The 22410-nt window shown below is 37.5% G+C and overlaps 1 protein-coding gene across 2 annotated transcripts in view; it reads left to right on the forward strand.

Annotated features, from left to right (window-relative positions):
• LOC114339455 (protein bark beetle) overlaps positions 1 to 22410 on the forward strand; it is a 184238-nt gene that overhangs the window by 78528 nt on the left and 83300 nt on the right. For both annotated transcript variants that reach the window (XM_050657898.1, XM_050657897.1), the window contains exon 2: positions 13540 to 13703. In XM_050657898.1, coding sequence (XP_050513855.1) covers positions 13540 to 13703 — 164 coding nt within the window. The remainder of the gene's footprint in view (positions 1 to 13539; positions 13704 to 22410) is intronic.

Here is a 22410-nt window from a genome sequence, read left to right on the forward strand (position 1 = left end):
GCTGCATATTTCGCAAGTTAGGAACCGTGAGATTGCAAACCCACAGACCTTTTGGCTGCATATTAAAGAGATCCAAAACAGTGATGTGGCAATTAAAACCACATATTTTTTGGTTTTGTGTGTTTCGTAGAAGAACGTTGAAGCTGCTGTTCAACAGAAGTCTCCCGTGTACATGAAAGGTTGAAGCTATTATAGAATTGATCGAATCGAATGCCCCTAATACCTACCCAAAAATGTCTATCAACCAGCTCTCGGACCAATATATCTATCATCAGTTGCTATCTAAAAAATAGAGTCCAAATAGTGAGGTTTACCCTCAGGGCCAGCAACCCACTAACCCACATGGTTGGGAGTTCTACGTTGCCGTGAAGTAAAATCAAGGAAAAGATCAAACATCACATAATAAAGTGGGTACGCGCAAATCGTGGTGCAATGCTATTTAAATGCATTCTTTTTTTCGAATCCTGAGAAAACTAAAAAGTATTTTTTAAAAAATTAAACGCGGAATGAAAGATTGCATTATTACCGAGGGCCGAAAGTCACTGACAACGTCTGTAATGTTTACAGGGGTGAAAAAAAAGAGATTGTAATGTGATTTTTAATTTCAAGTATTTTATTCAAAAGAAATTTTTTGTTCATTTCAAGGGACTTTCGGCCCTCGGTAATGTAGTCTTTCATTCTGCGTTTAAATTTTTCAAAAATATTTATTAGTTTTTTCAGGTTTCGAAAAAAAAAATGAATGCATTTAAATAGGATTTAAGGAACTAAACCAAGATTTTACGCCTACCCCTTTAAGGGGTTACATAGGTCTTGCAGGTAAAAAAAGTGACTTTTTAAAAAAAATTATATCTCAAAAACTAAAAATTATTTTTATTTATAATTGGAACATGTCAAAGTATAGTACTTACGGTACTCTCAAAAAAATATTCAGCCAAAAATAACAGCCCTTTTTTGCGGTGGGCAGCATAACTAAGTCCAGTCTCATCTGAAATCAAAAAATCAAAAAGTTTCTGGTAGTGTGAACTGGCTAGTGTGAACTGGCTAGTGTGAACTGGCACATCTGGCTAGTGAATGAACGAAGGAATTTAAAAAAAAATGAAATTTGAAGATTTTACATAAGTTTAAACACATTTTCGACCCCAATTTATCTAATTTTTTAAAGATAACCATTTTTAAAGTTGTTTTTTTTTTATAAAACAAAAACGACTTCACCTAATAAAAATTCCTTCGTTTATTCACTAGCCAGAGGTATAAACTACAAGAAACTTTTTGATTTTTTGCTTAATTTTTTTTGAGAGTACCTTAAGTACTATACTTTTACATGTTCCAATTATAAATAAAAATAATTTTTACTTTTCGAGATATATTTTTTAAAAAGTCACTTTTTTTACCCGCAAGACCTATGTAACCCTTTAAATACAAAAATGTAACTTTATAATTATTAAATAACTTTATAACGTTTAAAATGTTTTCAGCCAGATATTTTTAGTAGCTCAAGCATGTATACCTCGTAAACATCACTGATGATGGAATTTACTATTGACATTCCACAAACGTTCTGTGATGTTGTGCCCGAAAGGGTCTTTCTAATACCATATAGGGTATACCATATATAAAGGATTTTTAATAAACATTTATAATTAGGTCATCCTACAGAGATGATCCTCTAGTAAAAAAATTTAAATTGTGTAGGTACTTATTTTTTACTACTGAATTTAGTAACTTTGTAAGTCATGAAACAGACTTCTGCTTTAATGGTTCTCGCTCAACAAAGAGCTTACAACATCTCCTTCGATCTCGTCTTTTATAAACGTCTAAAACGTTAATCAGATATGCGTTTAAATCTAGTTCAGGAAACTCAAACCGAGAATAACAGTCTCCAACAATGAAAGAGATCTTGATGAGATCATTTCCCAGGAAGTAACGGAGCTTTTCGAATTGTTATTTATTTCTATTGCCTTTATTTGTGGTTACGGATAATTGAACATTATTTAGTGCTCTGCATTAATAGTACAAATCTCTTGAGGAAACGATTTATACAGGTCCGTACTAGGTGGAAAGTACAATTAAAAAATGATTTTCAAAGTTTTAAATATACAGTGTGTCAATTTGAAAAGTTGCCACCCCCTATAATTTGGTCCTTATAGAAAATCTAAAAATATGCAAAAACACGTCAAGTTTATTTGTGAGGGGGACATTTTGTAGACCAGTTTTCAACTAAATTACATCAACCCTATGGCGAGGGCTGAAAAAATCCCCAAAATCTTTAATGGAAAGGGGGGTTGAGTGATACCTCATTTTGAAGGTCATTAAATTACCCTTTCAAAAATACCACATACCTTATATTTCTTTTCACTACTTTTGGCATAATCTTGCACTCAATACTCTAAAAAAATTTGGATTTCTGAACTCTATACTTAATAGTCCTGTCGCCAGGGGGGGTACAACGGCCTCCTTTATTCAGATGGACTTACCCAAGTGTTTTTCATGTATTTTTACCCGTAGAATACGAATTTTTTGGGTAACAGTTGATCCAGATGTCGATAAGATTGTTATAGACAAAGAACTTGAGGAATTACATAACAGCGATTTCTCGCAAAACAAAACATTTTTTTGTATTTATTGAGTCATTCTAAGCAAAAAATGTTCCGGCAAGTTTTTTCGTAGGATGCATAGTTTTCGAGATAAACGCGGTTAAACTTTCAAAAAATCGAAAAATTGCAATTTTTGAACCCGAATAATTTTTGATTAAAAAATAAAATGGCAATTCTGCTTACCGCATTGGAAAGTTCAAGTCAAATTATATCGGTTTTGATTATTTGCATTGCTAAAAATTTATTTTTTTATTGTTAAACAAAACTATAAACACCTAGTGCGTGAGTGATGTTTTCAATGATTTCTCATTTAAAATCGAACGAGTAGGTATAGGTACAAGTGCAACCGAGGCAATATCTACGTAGCATGCATTAAAACGCATGTATTAGGCACGGGAAACACTATGTGTTTGTAGCTTTGTTTAACAATAAAAAAATAAATTTTTAGCAATGCGAATAATCAAAACCGATATAATTTGACTTAAACTTTCAAATACGGTAAGCAGAATTGCTATTTTATTTTTAAATCAAAAGTTATTTGGGTTCAAAAATTGCAATTTTTCGATTTTTTGAAATTTCAACAGCGGTTATGTCGAAAACTATGCATCCTACGAAAAAACTTGTAGGAATATTTTTTGCTTAGACTGACCCAAAAAATACAAAAAAATGTTTTGTTTTGCGAGAAATCGCTGTTATGTCATTCCTCAAGTTCTTTGTCTATAATCTATAACAATCTTATCGACATCCGGATCAACTGTTACCCAAAGAATTCGTGTTCTTCGGGTCAAAATACATAAAAAAACTTGGGTAAGTCTATCTGAATAAAGGAGACCGTTGTACCCCCCCTGGGGACAGGACTGTAATATATTTACGGTTTTACTTGATTTTTCCAAAAATACTTCAAAAAAATACTCCAAATACTTCAACACCCAAAAAAAATTCAATTTGGAGTTCAATACTCCAAAAAAATTTTTGGAGTTCTGAACTCGATATTTAATTATTAAAATTAATAATTAATTATAAAAATATTAAAATTACTGAAAAGAAATATAATGTATGTGGTATTTTTGAAAAGGTAATCGAACTACCTTTAAAATAAGGTATCACTCAACCCCCCTTTCCATTAAAGATTTTGGGGGTTGTGTCCGCCCCCGCTAGAGGGTTAGTGTAATGTAGTTGAAAACTGGTCTATAAAATGTCCCCCTCACAAATAAATTTGCCGTGTTTTTGTATATTTTTAGATTTTCTATAGGGACCAAATTATAGGGGTGGCAACTTTTTAAATTGACGCCAGGATACGCACCCTTGGAAACCACCGCTTGCTGAGTTTGCACATTCCATTACCGCAGTGAAGAACCTTGAATTTTTCACCGTAATCTGACGTCATTCGTCGCAGTGTTACGAACGCAGTTTGTCAGTGCTGCTTTCGAGGAAACCCAGGCTTAACTCAGTACATGGGATCGGTAAATAAATATCAAAGATTGAATTTCTGGTGGAGTAAAGATGATTGGGCCTTGCTGGAAAGGCATAAAGGTGTTTACGAATTAAACAAACCGTTTCTAGAATATATAAAGATGGAAGTGTTAAAATTCCGTGATTCCTGAAGTAACTTCTGCAATGTGTAGATCTTCTGAGTCTGAGGCCAAACAGATACCTTATTGCTCTTTTTTGCAATTTAAAAATAACATAAAATTGAGCAGCTGTACTAGAACCCCAAAAAGGAAGACCATATCGAAGATGAGACTCGAATAATGAAAAATATGTTATTTTAGAAGATGCTAAATTGAGTTCCCTTGAGACAGATCTTATTGCATAGCAAGCTGAGGCGAGTTTCTTACTTAACGAATCGATATGAAGGGACCATTTGAGGTTGCTGTCTAAATACCAAGAAATTTTACAGAATCAACGGTACTGATCTGGCTGTTATTAAGAGGCAAAGATTGAAGAGCTCCTTTATAGGATAATGCTACTGTTTTATTTACATTAAAAGAGAGTAAATTAGAGTCAGACCAGGTCTTTATCGTCAGTAGATCCGAAGTTATAGTTTCATGAAGAGATGCTATAGTTGAGTTGCTCCAAGTGATACTGGTATCATCAGCAAAAAGAAAAATTTTCCCATCGATTTTTAAATTAGTGATGTCATTTATAAAGAGAAGGAACAGAAGAGGACCCAATACTGAACCTTGCGGTACTCCACATACAATGTTTTTGAGACTAGAGTCAGTATCATTTGCTCTAACTAGTTGTTTCCTATTATTCAAGTAGGATTGGAACCAATTCAAATAAACCGATTTCTTTTGTGCTAAATGCCCTGGTCTATAAGTGTCCTATATCATCCATTCCTCATCAAATTAGAAATTGATGATGATTCAAATGAAATTTTTCTAAACGAGCAACAACATTGAAATTTATATAAAAGTTACAAAAAATTTGTTAAAAAATAACCAACTCTCTTTATATAGGCAATATCTTTATACGGCAAACGAAGGTGAACGTTAAACGAAATGATGAGAGCATAACGATTAGAATTTCCTTCAAAGTTTCAGAGCTATATTGAGTTCTCTTGGTCTTCGTTTTCTTTCAGCAGTGCACTGTGCACTAGTCAGTCACTAGTGTATCGGCGAGTGGCGTTGACCTGAAAAGTAGAGTTGCGTTTATACAAATTCTAACATCGATTTTGTCTAGAATTACCTACATTGTGGTTGTGGGCTTTCATGAGATCGTTTTCTTACCATTTTACAATTATCGATTTTATACACTGTGAATAGTAAACTAAATAATAGATCTCCAAATCTTTTTTTTAGTTTAATTTTATTTTCAAATATTTCCATTTGTACATAATTACAGTGAGGAGCGCGCTAATAACGGCCAAAATAGCACAAAAGATGGAAAACGTATTAAGTTGTGTGATAAAAAGACATGAAACTAGTCGAGCTGGGAAATTTAGCGATATTAACCTTTAAATTTACATTATATTGATTGTTTCCCACCTTTAGACGTATCGAACGAGTTTGGCAACTACGACTGTCATAATGACAGTTTTAGTTCACATACTTCCATTATGTTTGAACAATTTTTTTGTTTTAATTTTGCACCCTGTAGGGGGGGGGATTTCCTCATTTTACGTCCCCGTAAATCCACCACTGTTTGCAAGGCTATATCATGAATACTTACTAGATTGATGGATTCGACCGTTACTTGATGGAAGTTCATTTTATCTAACAATAAAACACTGAAAACGTTTGTTTTCTATACTTCCACAAAATTTATTATAACTAAGTGACTACAGCTGTTTCGGCGGAGTGCCTTTCTCAAGTGATATAGTTTACAATGTGTTTGCCTTTTTAAGTCTTCAACTGAAGAGGTTGAGGAGTGGGGAGCTGTTTGTCTCGAGTTGGTCATTCAGAATTATATCTGTATTTTTCAGTTTATTAATTTCCATAGATTCTAAAAAAGATAGCTTAAGGCCTTTATTTTGAATATGTAGAATTTGAAACTCTTCATTGAAAGAATGATTATGATCTAGAAGGTGAAGTGCGTATGTAGAGGTGTCTGTTTTTCTATTGTTGAATGCCCTTTTGTGTTCTGCTATCCGTTTGTCAAAAGTTCTGCCAGTTTGACCGATGTACGTTTTCGGACAGTCACCACAAGTTAGTTTGTACACACCACTCTGTAGTTGCTTTCTCTTTCGGCTTTTATTGTTCTTAATATATTTGCTTAAGTTGTTGTTAGTTCTGAAAGCTGGTGTTATTCCTTTCTTTTTTATGTATCTGGCTATCTTTGTTGTTATCTTGCCAGTATATGTGAGAGAGCAGAAGGTACTGGGTTCTTTCTGTGGTGGTGGATACACTAATTTCAGGGCTTTCTTATGGAGTTTTTGGTTTAAAATTTTGTTAACTGTTTGTTCGTTATAGCCGTTGTTTACTGCTATTTGTTTCTCCGCCGAAACAGCTGTAGTCACTTAGTTATAATAAATTTTGTGGAAGTATAGAAAACAAACGTTTTCAGTGTTTTATTGTTAGACTTACTAGATTATAAATAATAATAAACATTACAATATTCATTTCAGTACTGTATATTTTGCCGTATCTGTATTAAGAGCTAATCTCCTAACAAATACAAAAACCAATACAGATTACCGCGTATGCCGAGGACATCAACATTTTTGTCTCACAGAACAGAAGAGGCGGCAGAAAGATATTCGCAACTAAAAACAGGGGCAAAAGAGACCGGAGAAGAAATAAATATTCAAAAGACAACAAGCTATCACAGGCAATAGGGGAAACAGACGCACAGTTGAATTAGAGGATGATATATAAAGTTTGACATATTTGGTAGTTGCATTAGGCACGGATGTATAAAAAGAAACACAAATTCAAAGAAGAATACTCTAAAAACACACACTGGAGTTCCAAAAAATCGGGGTATACAACACTATTATCCGACCAATAGTATGGTATGGATGCGAAACATGAATGATGACAAAAAAACACAAAAGGAAAGCTGGAAGTCTTTGGACCTATTAACGAAAACGGAATATGAAGACGCAGTTACAACCATTAACTCTACCAACTGTTGAAAGAGACACCCATCTCAGAATTCATTAAACTTCAAAGACTTAGATGGACTGGCCATGTAGTGAGAGTGAAGACCGAAAAATTGTCGAAAAGAGTCCTAATAGATAGTAAAATACAGGACGCAATATCAAAAAGAAGTCCACGGAAAATGTGGGAGGATGAACTCACGCTGGCTGGTATCAACCGTTTCATATAACTCTTTCATCAAACCTTTCGCAACTCTTTCACATTACAGAAACAATCAAAATTATTCATACAAGCGGACTATCCACTATAATCTACGGTTCCGTCCGAAAACTGGTTCCTTAAGAAACGAACGTAGTATATGCTCAGAATGAGGGTGAGAAGCATGATATCAAACACGGGACTTTGCAGTAAGACAATAGCCCAAAATGTAGGAAATCACATACACAAACAACAGAAATAGAGGATGAGCACGAACAAGATGAAGACATCGCATAACCAAAACTTGGAATACATTAGGAGAAAGTTAAGAACACTCAGTTGCCGTTGGGGAGATAATCAGTTTAGTGTTACCATTTTTTTGTCGAAGTTGCAAATTCAAGATGTCAATAAATAGTACGATATAATAAATTTTGATAACACAACTAAAGGCTTGTTCTGTATCTATGATTGTTTACACTGATTAAGTGATCTAGAAAAAAACTCATTTTAGGCCAAAATAATTAGACACCAGTGCATTTAGAAAAAATATTTAGGAAATGCATGATTGCATTTACAGTGCATAAAATGCATCCAAACGTGCATAAACATATCAAAATCAGTATATTAAGGGCCATATTCTGTTACTCGTGGATTTGGGGTCCCTGAACATGAATACACCATCAGAACCGACCCTCTGAGCACCTAGTACCCAGGGTTACTGCTAAGGCACGTCTTCTGGAGTTCCGAGGGTTTTTGGCAATTGATTGAAGCAACCAGATTACTCGGGAGGTTTTTGTGGTCGCTAAACACAAATACGCCACCAGAACCAACCCCCGAAACACCTGGTGCCCTCGGCCACTACTAAGATACGTCATCTTCTGGAGTTTCGAGGGTCTTTGGCACTAAATTAGTAGGCAAGTAGATTACTCGGGGGTTTTTGGGGTTGATGAACACGAATATGACATCAGAACCGGAAAGCCTCGAAATTTGACAAAAGGGACTCCGGGGGTCGGTCCTGGTGGCGTATTCATATTCAGCAAACCCCAAAAACCCCCGAGTAACAAAATCTGACCCTTAATATATCGATTTTAATATATTTATGCACTTTTGGATGCATTTTATGCACTGTAAATGCAATCATGCATTTACACCCAATTTTCTATTGTAGACTTTTTTCCCAACGTCGCGTCGCGTCATCTGCAACATCATGCAAAAAATTGCTGTCGATCGGTACTGTATTTAAAAATAGATTTATTCCGGTGTTTTTAGTTTTAAATGTCCTGGTCTAAGCTGAAAACATCACCAGTCGGTTTGTTTTTTGTTGTTTAAAGAGATTCACTAGTTTTCTCATTGATGTTTATGGTAAGATATTAACTATTTAAAATGTCATTAAGGAAAGATGAAATCGTAGCAATACTTTTATTTTCTATTTTTGCAATAGCGGTGACGCCATTAACGAGGCAATAAAAATACCGGAAGAAGTGAACGGTTGGTAAAGTAAAGTTGTTGGAAAAAGTTAATAGCGAGTGACTTCTTCGCTCTGATGAATAATTTTCAGAGCGTTTCTTCGTTCCACACGAATATTTTTGCACTAATTTCAGCTGAAGAAACCATTTTTTTGTGATAAGTATCTATATTTGTGCTTATAAAATAATAATTATTTTAATTTAGAATAGTAAAAAGTTAAAAGATAAAATAAACGAGCTACTGAATCAAATGGTATGAAAGATCAACTGATTACACACACCCAAACTTATATGGAATCACCATGTATTTCAAAGTAATATTTATTTCTTTTGAAAAAACTTGTTATTGTTGCGAAGATTAAAGGTTTTTATTGAAAATAAACAAATATACAAGACAATCGGATAGTACAGCACGGTAAGGTATAGATTATTTGCTTGAGTTGCAAGTTGAACGAAAATAAATAAACTAACTTTTGCGTCCAAAAACGAAAATGTGCCTGGTGTGGGGTTATAGAACTTACAACGAGGAAAGATTATTGGTCTTGTGGAGAAAGTAATGTTCTCAGAGGGACATAGCTGTAGAGCTAGGCGTAATACAGGGCGTTCTTTCCAAAACCTATGCTAGGTAACAGAAACTAGGAAAGCTAAAAAATAAAGCAGGGGAAAGTCACCAAAAGTAATAACGGCTCTCCAAGATCGTTTAATTGTCCATTCAGCTAGAAGATTCATCCAATCAACCATTTCCCACCTGCAGCTCCAAAGGCAGCTTTTGGAAGCTACAGGTGTAACTGTTTCAGTTGAAACGATAAGAAGAAGAGTTCGTACCAAGAAGTATACAGCAGGAGACAGTTATGGGTTCCCGAGTTATCCAGGCAGCACAAGATTGGTCGCCTAAATTGGTGTCTTCACCACCAAAACTGGAACATTCGGAATGGACAAAATGTGCTATTTTCAAAAAAAGTCAGGATTTGTGTAAAATCAGATGACCCATGAAATCGTGTATTTAGAGGTCGAGAAAGACAAACAAGAACGAAAACTGTCAGATCTGTTTACAAATATACAAGGGGAAGTGTAATGTTCTGGAGAGGATTTGTGATCCGTAAAAAACTCCTTTATTTTTCATCCAATCAACTTTAATTGCTCACAGGTATGTTGATAACCTGCACTCAGGCTCTGGAGAGGTGCAACAGGATAAAATTTAATTTTATTGCATGATAATGGACCTCTACATACCATTAGAGTGACTACAGACATCATTAAAACAGAAGGTATCCCTTGTTTGGAGTGGCCTGCTTGTTCCTACGAGCTTAATCATATAGAGTATTTGTGAGATATGCTTAAAAGAAAAATTAGAGCTCGCCGGGATAATCCACAAAACACCGCACGGCTAGTACAAGATGCTCTTAAAGGATGGAGCAACCTACCACAGCAAAATGTTGATAATTTGATTAGGAGCGTGCCCACGCAAACTGAAGCTTGCATAAGGACTAAAGGTGATAACACTGACTACCACAAAATACAAAAAAAATAAATAAAAACAATTTAAACATTATTCGTTTTACATTGAAATTTTGTATGCTATTGACTTTAAAACAACTACTTTCAATTTGTTTGTTAAATACTTTATTGTTTTATTTAATTGTTATGTATTTGTTATCAAATTGCTTTAAAATAAATATTGTTTGACTTCGTGTGTTTGTTTTTTTTAATTCGCACGAAATAGTAAGAAATATCAGATAATTCCATATAAGTTTGGGTCTGTGTATTTATTTATTTAGCGTATGGCAACTTAGACCCAATTATATCTAAAATAGGTACCTAAAATTACAATAAACAATAAACAAGTTAAATTAAAATTGACTCTATCTAAAAATTCTTAATCGTATCCAATATATTGGCACGCATTGAGATTTCTTATGCAGTTAATCGACTCGGGCGTCAAAAACAGGAAATCTTGGGAACTTGCCCTCGTAAGCTAGCTGATGGTACTCCTCTGTTATGTGCTAATGTGCTTGTTAGATTGGACCTCGCCACAGCTGCATGGCGGTGATGGTGTGCAATCCCCATTTGTGCAACATATACGCACATCGACCATGTTGAGTTTTGATGCGGTGTGCACCAGGTCATCCGTGGTAGGTCAAATCCAAGAGGGTCCCTGTGATGCAAGATATAGGTAATTGTATTTGATTCAGCTTCCGACCATTCATGGATCCATTTGGTGATCATGTTGAACCCGGTGGCTGCGGCCGATTCTGCGGTTTGTATGGGAGATCTTCTGGAGCGCAGTCGACTTTTGGTAGTTTTGGTTGCATCTTATATACAGCTATGAATCGGCAGCGCCTTGTTGTTATGGATTTGGATTCGGGATATAAAACAGATTGGTTAACAGATAGAGCCAGCGAAGGTGTAGTGGTGGAATGTCGTTTGGCATCGGTAGCCAATGAGTTGATGAACAAGAGCTAAGCCTGAAGACCTCAGTATGGATTCCGATGCCTCCCTTGTTGTGTCACGCAGCTTCTGGATGATGCTATTTCTGGTTTTTAGCTTCTCAGCAACTGTACTTAAATATTCTCTAAAGCTTAACATTATATCCAAAGTCACGCCTAAAGCTTAACATTTTGGATGTTTTTGTTTATTGTGGTTGAATCGTGTAGTATCAAAGTGAACGTTAAGTGTTCTTGACTAGGGCCGCCGAGAGGGATGAGCGGGCCCCGGCAAGAAATGACGAACGGGCCCCCGACAAAAAGTAAAGAGCGGAAAAAATTGTTGAACTTTTATAGAAATACAATTATCAATAGTAAAAATATGTAATGAGAAACATTTCAAATATAAATTTTATTAAATTTTGATTATATTTATAATAGTGAAAATATTTATAATACAGGTGCATTTCGCGTTTTCTGATTGGAAAAGTTGTCTATTCTATAACTTTCAAAAAATTGCATGATTTTACCAAATCATTCTCAATGCACAAAGTTGATAGGCGACTTAACCAATTCTGCCAAAGCCATTTTTCAAAAAAAAAGACTTAACCAATCCTGTTTCATTGTAGATATCACAGCATTCTTTACGCGGGAAAGAAAACTAAAGGATATTTTCGCTTCTGCGACTGTCACTGCAATGTGCAAAATATTCTTAACGCAATAACGACGTTAGGAAATAATGAATCTAATTTGAGATGTTTAATGTTATTAAGTAAATGTATTGGAGAAATCGCAGGGAAAGATTCAAGGAAGGCGCAGCATAGGTAGAAGAAGAATGTCCTGACAGAGAAATATCAGAGAATGATTTGGATCCACCTCAACTGAACTCTTTCGGGCTGTAGTGTCAAAAGTTAGAATACCAATGATGATTGCCAACCTTAGTCGCGGAGATGGCACGTAAAGAAAAAGATTGGGGAAAGTTGAGATTTACCAATATTATCCTTGTATATCGCTCTCAAATGAAAAATTTCATCTATCAAAATTCTTCACTGATGTCTTCTTTATAAAACTCGCGCAATATATCATTTTTTTCTTAATATTCTCGTTATCGTAATCTCGGAATGTCCACAAAATGTTGAATAGCGAGCGAATGAATTTCATTTGCTGCATTAAATATTCTGGTTAAATTGCTTATTATTTGACAATATTAAATAGTTCACAGCGAAATATTGCGTCGGGCTCAAAATTATCAGTCTCATCACTACTAAGCCCAGGCAATCATCAAAAAATCTCACAGGCTTCTTGCGCCGTTTTTCTTTATTTGATGTAAATTCTGGATATATTCCATAATTGCTGGTAACTAATTTAGATTCTTCAACAATGGAAGACCCGATTTCTTTAGATTCTGACCCTTTATATTCTTCAATCAATTTCTGATTTTTTTAAATCTTCTAGAAGCCCTGATATATTTTTAATCTCCATATCCATAGTTATCTGACTGCACTGCAGCATTTGGCGTCTGTGATTTATTGCTGTTAAAATTTTACACCAAATTAACTAAAGGTCATGTTAAATATAGCCGAGGATTAAACAGGAAAAATTACGTCTTTGGTCTGGTCGACGCCGGGCCCCTTACATCGCCGGGCCCCGGTAAAATGTACCGGCTGTACCGCCCTCTCGGCGGCCATGTTCTTGACGCCAAATTATTGATTAGTAGAATTGACTAGCACAATAATAATAAATAATACGTATGTATGTGTATGAGAACGAAAAGTACCCAGACGATACCTATTATTATTATTGTTTCTACTACTGAAATCATTCCGAAGAATTTTCTAGACAACATAAAATATCTGGGTCTAAATGAACATCTCTATAAAACCATGCAGAAAGCTGTGCTACTCTCGACTCTCGACCTCCAGATGCGTACGAAAATTTTGACTTGATACTCCGGTGTATAAAGTCATAGGGCTCGATAACACGGAAAGAGTCCCACCAGAGCTCAATCCTTTTGATATCCTAGGTATCTGGGGTGAGTGAATTTTCCCCTTGAATGAGGGAATGCGAGCAGTATGGCTAAATCTGGATAATAATAATAGGATAGATATAATACATATTAATGGGTAACGCTAAATGAACTAGCATATATTGACGGCCAGACAGATTTTCAGAGGTTCAGTGGCTCTGACGACTGAACTGTACCTGAATAATCATCAACAAATTTCACAAAATCTAGTTTAAGTAATTTCTCACCTCTCAATTTTAAATTGAATATATTAGACACATGGGTAATTTAAAATTATTTTGATTTCAGGGAACGGAAAACGAACGAATAACACTGACAGCAAAAGACGATAAAACATCTAAGAATGTTATTCTACCTGACATCCGGTTGGTGGATGGGCCAACTATATTGGCAGGACGTGTTCAAGTCAAACACAATGGACAATGGAGGAGTATATGTACGAATTCTAGGAAGTAAGTTATTTAATTCTGTTCTTTGACATATTCACAATAATGTATGAGATATCAACGTATAAAACATATAAAAAAATCAATCAACGTAAGATATATCAATCAATACTCCTACGATTTTTATCGCCGAGGATAAAATGGCATGCATTTCAACCGCCACTCTCACATATTTAGTATTGAAAAAGTTATTCTTCTTTTTTCACAGAGAAGATGGCTTAAATAAAAGCTCTCGATAAAAACTCTCGACAAAAAAGCCATATTATTATTAAATATTATACTTCGGGCCGCGCCAGAGGCGATTAAAAACAAATATAACAGCAACAAAACAATACAAATACCTAGATCATCATGAACCACAACTATATAGATAAGTAGATTCAATGAGGTGATCCTGTAGTCCTAGATTACAATCTCTAGCCTGTCCTTGTTTCAAAGGTCTAATAGCTTCGAGACTGAATCTTCCATGTAGCTATTTGCCGGTGGATTTTCTTCGCCTAATGCAAACAACCGCACAATACATTTGCTTGCCAAATTGTCACACTGAAATATAATGTTCTTTGCTGTTTTTTTATCTAGGTGACAAGATCTGCCTAGGTCATCATCAGCCAATTCCATCAGATTCAACTGCCTATTTAACCTACACTGCCCTGTCGTCAAGTTACTATGGCTTTGACTGTTTTCCTGTCTTTCCTTATTAGGACTGCCGTAGATTTTGACGAACTGTTTCGCCTGTGCTTGTCCCGAATCTTGTAGCCGTCTTGTTACTGACTTTGCAACGCTGCAGAACGGTTACGGTCCAACGAACGGCATTGATAAGCCTTGTTTGGCCATTAATCTGCTTTTTGTTACCCTTATGAACTTTGAGTCCCACTACCCAGTCTATCGTACCCTTGCTCTTGTTACCTAGTTTATTTAGGTTAGCCACACAATCCCATACTACAGTACCTGGCCAAATTATTAGGCCAAGCAAGGAAAAATGTATTGTAGCGTGATTAGTGTAATTACTTCTAATTACAATAAAACTAGCGGTTCGTAATTTATATACGACTTTATTTTTTATTTATACAAGTTTACTTTACAAACTTTAGCTTAAGACTAACTCTATTTACAAATATGTCCTATTTATATATGCGATACAGATATTCCAGAAATATCTATATATCTCCAGCTATGTCCATGTGACTCGACCGCTTGCACGTCATCGGCGCTGCATCGGCGTATCTCGAAACATCGATAGTGTTCTGTCTGTGCGGAGACGGGAGCTGGTATACGAGGGTAGGTCAATAATTATTTTGTTACACTGCTCCCCTCTTAAGATCTGAGCGTCCCGATCAGCAACTCTAGATGGCCCAGGATGGCGGAATCTACAGGATTCTCCAGCTCTGCATACACCCCTAGAAAAGAAGTAACAGTCTACTGTCTTTGAAGGGTATGACATCTTCGGGTTCATGCAACACACAGTAATCCGTACGCCAGTTTCTCTGAAGATCACTTCCAGCATGCTTCTCACAATCTTCCAATCCAGATTTTCTACTGCATGGCCAATTTTTGGTAAAGCCAAATCTTTGATGTCATAATTACAGACCATTTTCTTCAAATTAGTTAGAGCACGCCATATGTTCTCGTAGCTTGGCGTGTCCGTATAAGACTTCCTGGTCACTATATACAGCAAAGATCGAGGACCATCTTCCAATCGCAATACTCTTCCAATTCTAGGTTGTTGATTCCTTAACTCGTCCAGGCGGCCGAACTTTCTATTGAATACGGACGAGATTCCTTTAGTCATCTCGAGGTCTTGGGCAACACAGTGGGCTAGAGAGACGTTTTCTGGAACACCAAACAGATCTTGCTGAACTTCTGTGGTCACGCCGAATCTAGCACTCTTTCTTTCTGCGTAATTTGACATAAATTCCTTAAAACTTGGCTGTGGTGCATCTTTCATCTCCTGTTGGAGGACTCGGGCTTCCTCTGTTTCATTTGAGCCAGCATATGGTGCAAGACGATTTATGTGAATAACTTTTGGTTTACCGTTTGGTAACTTCTTAATTCTGTATATTACGTCATTTATTTTCTTCTTAACTTCATACGGACCTTCCCATTGTCTTTGCAGTTTAGGACACAGGCCTCGACGACGTTGTGGATTATAAAGCCAGACAAGATCACCTACTTCGAAGCTTTCATTCTTGCAGCGAGAATCATATTGATCTTTCATTCTGTCACTGGCTATCTGGATGTGTTGTCGGGCAAGTTCATGAATGTTGTTCATTCGTAACTTCAGGCGGTCTACGTATTCTTCGCCTGCAACATATTCCTCGGAAGGTCTGCAGCCAAACTCTAGGTCGCAGGGCAAACGAACTTCACGACCCAACATCAGGCAGGTTGGTGTTTGACCTGTAGTTTCATTCACGGCCGAGCGGTAGGCCATCAGGAATAAATGAATGTGTTGGTCCCAATCTCGCTGATGTTCAGATACAACTTTGGACAAGTGTTTACCCATCGTTCGGTTCATCCTCTCGACCATTCCATCTGATTGAGGATGCAGGGGTGTTGTTCTGGTCTTATTGGCACCAATCAATTTACAAACGTTTTGGAAAAGAGCTGACTCAAAGTTTCGCCCTTGGTCGGAGTGGATCTCCAAGGGAACACCAAATCGGCTGAAGAATTCTTTAACAAGTACCTCTGCAACGGTAGCAGCTTCTTGATTCGGTAATGCATAGGCCTCGGTCCATTTCGTAAAATAGTCCATGGCTACCAGAATGTATTTATTTCCAGCATCGGTTTCTGGAAATGGACCTGCAATGTCGATTGCTACTCTTTCCATAGGACTTCCAACATTGTACTGTCTCATGGGTGCTCTCTTTTTACCAACTGGACCATTACCGGATGCACACAGTTCACATTTCCGGCACCATCTTCTTACATCATCTTTACAGTTCACCCAATAGAACCGTTCTCGAACCTTTTGCAGAGTCTTCGTAATACCAAAGTGTCCACCTGATGTACCGTCATGCAACTGACGCAATACTTCTGACACTTTACTTTTAGGTACAATCAACTGAAGCTTAGATTCTGTACCATCATCGCTCTCAAAGGTTCTGTACAGAAGATCATCTTTTAGTATCAGGCAATTCCATTGGCTCCAGTAGGCCTTGACTTCCGGACTACATGCACTAATGTTTTGCCAACTAGGTCTCTCACCTCGACGCATCCAATCCAATACTCTTTTTATACATGGATCGTCTTCTTGGGCTTCTTGTAACTGTTGTGGCTGCCATTGCTCATTAACGACGGTGGTTCGTCTCACGGGGCAAAATCGTTCCTCTAATTTGGCACAGTGATTACAATTTGCACTGCATGGTCGTCTCGAAAGGGCATCAGCATTTGAATGAACTCTTCCGGCCCTGTGTTCCATCTCATAATCATATTCTTGAAGTCGTTCTAACCATCTTGCCATCTGGCCCTCTGGATTACGGAATTGTATGAGCCATTTTAGAGCAGCGTGATCTGTTCGAAGAAGGAACTTTCTGCCGTACAAGTATTTATGGAAATGTTCGCAAGCCTTCACTACACCCAGCAGTTCTCTTCTGGTAACGCAATAGTTTCTTTCTGGTTTCGACAGGACTTTGCTGAAATAAGCGATGACTTTTTCCTGTCCATCCTGGATTTGTGAGAGAACAGCTCCTATGGCACTGTTGCTAGCATCGGTATCCAAAACAAATTTTCCTGCCTGTCCCGGGTAGCTTAATATCGGTGCACTGATCAGAGCCCTTTGTAGTTGTTCGAAAGCTTTTTGACACTCCTCACTCCATGTATATTCTTTGCCCTCCTCCGTCAACTTTGTTAGGGGCTTGGAGATATTGGCAAATCCTTTGACAAATCGTCGGTAATATGTACATAGGCCAAGGAAACTTCTAATTTCATGTTTATCTTTTGGTACTGGCCAATCTTTAATTGCATCAATCTTTTCAGGATCAGCTGTTACACCATTACTCGATACAATATGTCCTAAGTACTTAACTTCTCGTCGAAACATGTGACATTTCTTCGGACTTAACTTCAAGTTCGCTGCCCTCAATCGTTGAAAGACTTCTATTAGATTCTTGGCATGTTCATCAAAGGACCTTCCAACCACAATTACATCATCCAAGTAAACCAGGCATGTTTTCCATGTTAGACCTCTTAAAACTGCCTCCATTAATCTTTCAAATGTGGCAGGCGCATTACATAAACCAAACGGCATAGCCGTAAACTGCCAAAGCCCTGATCCTATCGAAAATGCGGTTTTCTCCCGATCGGCTGGCTCCATGTCTACTTGCCAATATCCACTTTTTAAATCGAGTGTGGAAAACCAACGAGAACCGGAGAGAGTATCCAATGTATCGTCTATTCTGGGCAAAGGATAACTATCTTTTTTTGTTATCGCATTGAGCTGGCGGTAGTCGATACAAAAACGCGTTGAACCATCTTTCTTCTGTACCAGAACTACTGGTGATGTCCATGGACTGTTCGATGGTTCAATTACCCCTTGTTTGTCCATATCCTTGATAATCTCTTCGGCTTCATCTCTTTTCGCAAATGGAAGTCGTCTAGGCCGTTGTCTGATTGGCTGAGCGTCTCCGGTATTTATTTTATGCGTTACTATGCTTGTTTTTCCCTTATCCTTCGTGTCAATAGCAAAAACATCTTGATACTCTATCAGCATAGATGTCACTTTTTCCGTTCGTTCATGATCAAGATCTTGGCATCTTTCAATGATCATCTCAACAAGCTCCTTTGGATACTTCGCCTTCGATGATTTCTCATTGGTATTCACAGAGCAAATTGAAGCCACGGGAACACACTGCCCGATCAAAGCTCCTCTACTTAACTTGATAGCAGTTTCCCTTAAATTCATAACTCTTACAGGGATCACATCTCGAACTTTTACCAAAGTTTTCGCCGTTAGGAACTCGACATTATCCACATCTTCGACCATCCTTAAACTTCCCTCTCGGCAGTGTCCATCAAGCATGGTCATCAGAATTTTCTCACTATTACCGGGTATGGTTACGTCGCATGTAGTAAGTAAGCGGATGACATCTTCTTTGTCGTCGTGAAAGGGCAACTCTTCACCATTGATCTTGAGAACTCCATTTTGAACATCCAATATTGCCCCCACTTTCCTTAGTACGTCCATCCCCAATATGAATTCGTCGGAGATCTCGGCAATTAATACTTGATGTTCAACTGTGGTCTGGCCAATGGATACTGACATATTAGCCTCGCCATATGTATTAATTAGCTCACCAGTCGCTGTTCTAAGCTTTACTGTTGCAGGTGATAATTTATTATGGTCTCGTACTACATCTGGACGTGCGATAGTTCTCGTTGCACCTGTATCCACCAAAAATGATCTACATCTATTACTGATACGACCTTCGATGTATAAGTTGTGGATTCCACCGGAGGACGTAAGGTTGACAGTTACTATGGGGGCTCTAGTTCTCGAGGTCGGCAGTTGCCCCTTGGTGTCGACCCGCTCTAGTTTTCCGACGGCTGTACGATCTTCTTACAATTACGACGAATGTGGCCTACGTCTCCACAATTCCAACATCTAGGCTCGCGTCTCTTTGGCATCTGATTACTTAATACTCTCCGTATCATTTCCTCCAGACGTTCATTGTTGTGTTCGTCACTTTCTTCAATGGTTCTTACTCTATGGCCTCGTGAAGTTTGACTAGCCGTTTCGTGTTCCAATGCAATAGCAAGTGCTTCATCTAAAACTTTCGGTCTTGCTAGTCGTAAAGCTTTCTGTAGTTCATTATCTTTCAGCCCATTGACGAAGGTATCTACTGCAATTTCTTCTAAAACGCTGTCTGGCACCTCTGGATAAGCCAACCGCACCACACGAGCCACATCTGCTTCAAATTCTTGCAGATTCTCACTTGCTCGTTGACTTCTACTTCGCAGTTGTGCTTTGTATACTTGTTGTAGATGGGCATCTCCATAGCGTTTTTCTAGACGAGTGAACAAGGTCTGGTAACAATTTTCTTGACCCTTGGGAATTGACCTTAATATATCTGCAGCATCACCTCGTAAAGCAGCAGTCAAGGAAACAGCCTTTTCTTGTTCGGTCCAATGATTGGCGGTCGCAATAGCTTCAAACTGTCTAAGATATATGGACCAAGAGGACTTTCCATCAAATGGTGGTAATTTGAATCTCATATTATGCGACGTTTCGTCTCTCGGTAGTTCATCTTTCACTAAAGGATCTAACGTTGCTGCATTAACTGATGGTTGTACTTTTGTATCGGTTATCCTGCTCTCTAGCTGTTTGATCTTTTCTTCTACGGTCTCTACACTTTTCTGCATCTTATCGAATGTTCTAGAAACTTCTTCAAATTTCTCATTGTTCTGTTTACAAACTTCTTCTAGTTTTTCGTTGTTTTGCCTACAGACCTCTTTAATTATTTGAGAAGTCTCATTGAATCTTTTAGCAACATTTTCGAATTTCTCGTCGCTTTTTCTACTAACTTCTTCAAGTTTCTCGTCGCTTTTTCTAGAAGTTTCATCGATCTTTTGAGAAACACTTTCAAATTTCTCGTTGTTCTGTCTAGAAGTTTCATCGATCTTTTGAGAAACACTTTCAAATTTCTCGTTGCTTATCTTAGAAGTATCATCAATCGTTTCAGAAACAGTTTTTAATTTCGATAAGATTGCTTGTTCTGCTGACTGGAAGTGGAACGTCTTTGGGTCTTCTCCGTTCTTCGTGAGGACATCCTCGAGTCGTGCTTGTAGGACTATCTTGAGCCCACTGCTGTCCAGATCCCGTTCCTCGAGCTGTTCACGGAGCTGTTTTACTGTAAGTTCTTGTAGCAACATCTTTGGTCGGCACACACGTACTTTCCAAAATGTCTTTTAACAGTCTTTCCGAATACCGAACAATCAACGCACTTTAACTATTCCCGACGAATAAAGTCCAAAAGTATTTTAAAGTCTTTCCGAATACCGAACAATTAACGCACTCCGGTTATTCCCGACGAATAAAGTTCAAAAGTCTTTTAAAGTCTCTCTGTAATTCACTTATTTATATCGCACTAAGTTAACCGAACACCGACACCAACTGTAGCGTGATTAGTGTAATTACTTCTAATTACAATAAAACTAGCGGTTCGTAATTTATATACGACTTTATTTTTTATTTATACAAGTTTACTTTACAAACTTTAGCTTAAGACTAACTCTATTTACAAATATGTCCTATTTATATATGCGATACAGATATTCCAGAAATATCTATATATCTCCAGCTATGTCCATGTGACTCGACCGCTTGCACGTCATCGGCGCTGCATCGGCGTATCTCGAAACATCGATAGTGTTCTGTCTGTGCGGAGACGGGAGCTGGTATACGAGGGTAGGTCAATAATTATTTTGTTACAGTATTGTATGAAGTTATTTCTCTCATGATTATGAATATATTTGTAAAAATACAGTTTTGTTCCTTTTTTGTGAATATTAACTCTTAAGATGCATAGCCATTAGGTTCGCTGCTCCGCGCTCGCAACAACTGTTCCAATCGATACGGCATGCGCTTCTTTACATATAAAGGTGCGTATCCATGAGGTTCGCCGCTCCGCGCTCCTGCAACTGCTCCACATAGTGGGTACGTTGGCGCTCCTGGATCATGCAACAGTGCGCGCTCCGCCTTTCTTTGTTTGGCCTAATAATTTGGCCAGGTACTGTAGTTTAGAATTGATCTCTACAGAATTGGCTTTAAGTACTGTCTGGTCATCTGTGAAGATGGCAATTGAACTATACGTTCTTTTCTGTCTTTCTATTTCTTCCAAGCAGTGATGGATCACCATTATTTCCGCCTGAAAAATTGTGATATCGTTATATAGACTTACTGCTTTGTCCCTACTATACCGGCTCCCACACCCTCCAATTTTTTTAACCATCAGGCTACCACGTATCTTCCGCTTGTATGGGTATATCTTTCTTCTAGTCTTCTTCGCCTGGCATTTCTTCTTCGTGCGACTAGGATTATTCCTGTTTGTCTGCCTCTTATTCTGTTTCAGTTGTTGACTGTACATTGTTTTTCCACCTTTTCGGCGGCCTTCCAACGGGTCTTCTGCTATACGGCTTGTTGTTTTTACAGATGTTCGCTAATCTATCTGGTTCCATTCGGTTTACACGTTCGTTCCAGTTTTTCTTTCTTGTTTTTTTTTTTCATCGTTCTCGTATACTTCTGTTGCTCTGTCTGTCTCTTAATGATATGCCCGCTATTGATCTTAATACTTTCATTTCGATATTGCCTGGCATATTAATTTTGAATTTCTTGTCAAAGCTATATCTCGTAGCTGTTGCATTGATGGATTGTCCCATTAGAATATCTGCATTTAGTTCCTCGATCACAGATCTGACTTCGTCCTGTATAAAGATTATACGTGGTGGTAGATTTAGCAGAACTTCCAACGTGGTAGGAGTTGTTTTTATGGCTCTCGTAATACATAGGCATCAGTGGAAAGAGTTAGTTATCTAGGAAGCATACTGAACATGCCAGGAGGAGCAGAGGAGGATATTCAAACACGAATTGGCAAAGCACAGACAGTAATCTGTCTGCGGAATATATACAGTGTGTCCGCAGTTGGGGTGCCCTAGAGGAAAAACTTTTTTATTTTCAATTTTATCGAAAAATGGCATTCTTGATAAAAAGTTTTGCTTGTTC

The sequence above is a fragment of the Diabrotica virgifera genome, chromosome 8 (genome assembly GCF_917563875.1).
Source record: "Diabrotica virgifera virgifera chromosome 8, PGI_DIABVI_V3a".
Classification (NCBI taxonomy): domain Eukaryota; kingdom Metazoa; phylum Arthropoda; class Insecta; order Coleoptera; family Chrysomelidae; genus Diabrotica; species Diabrotica virgifera.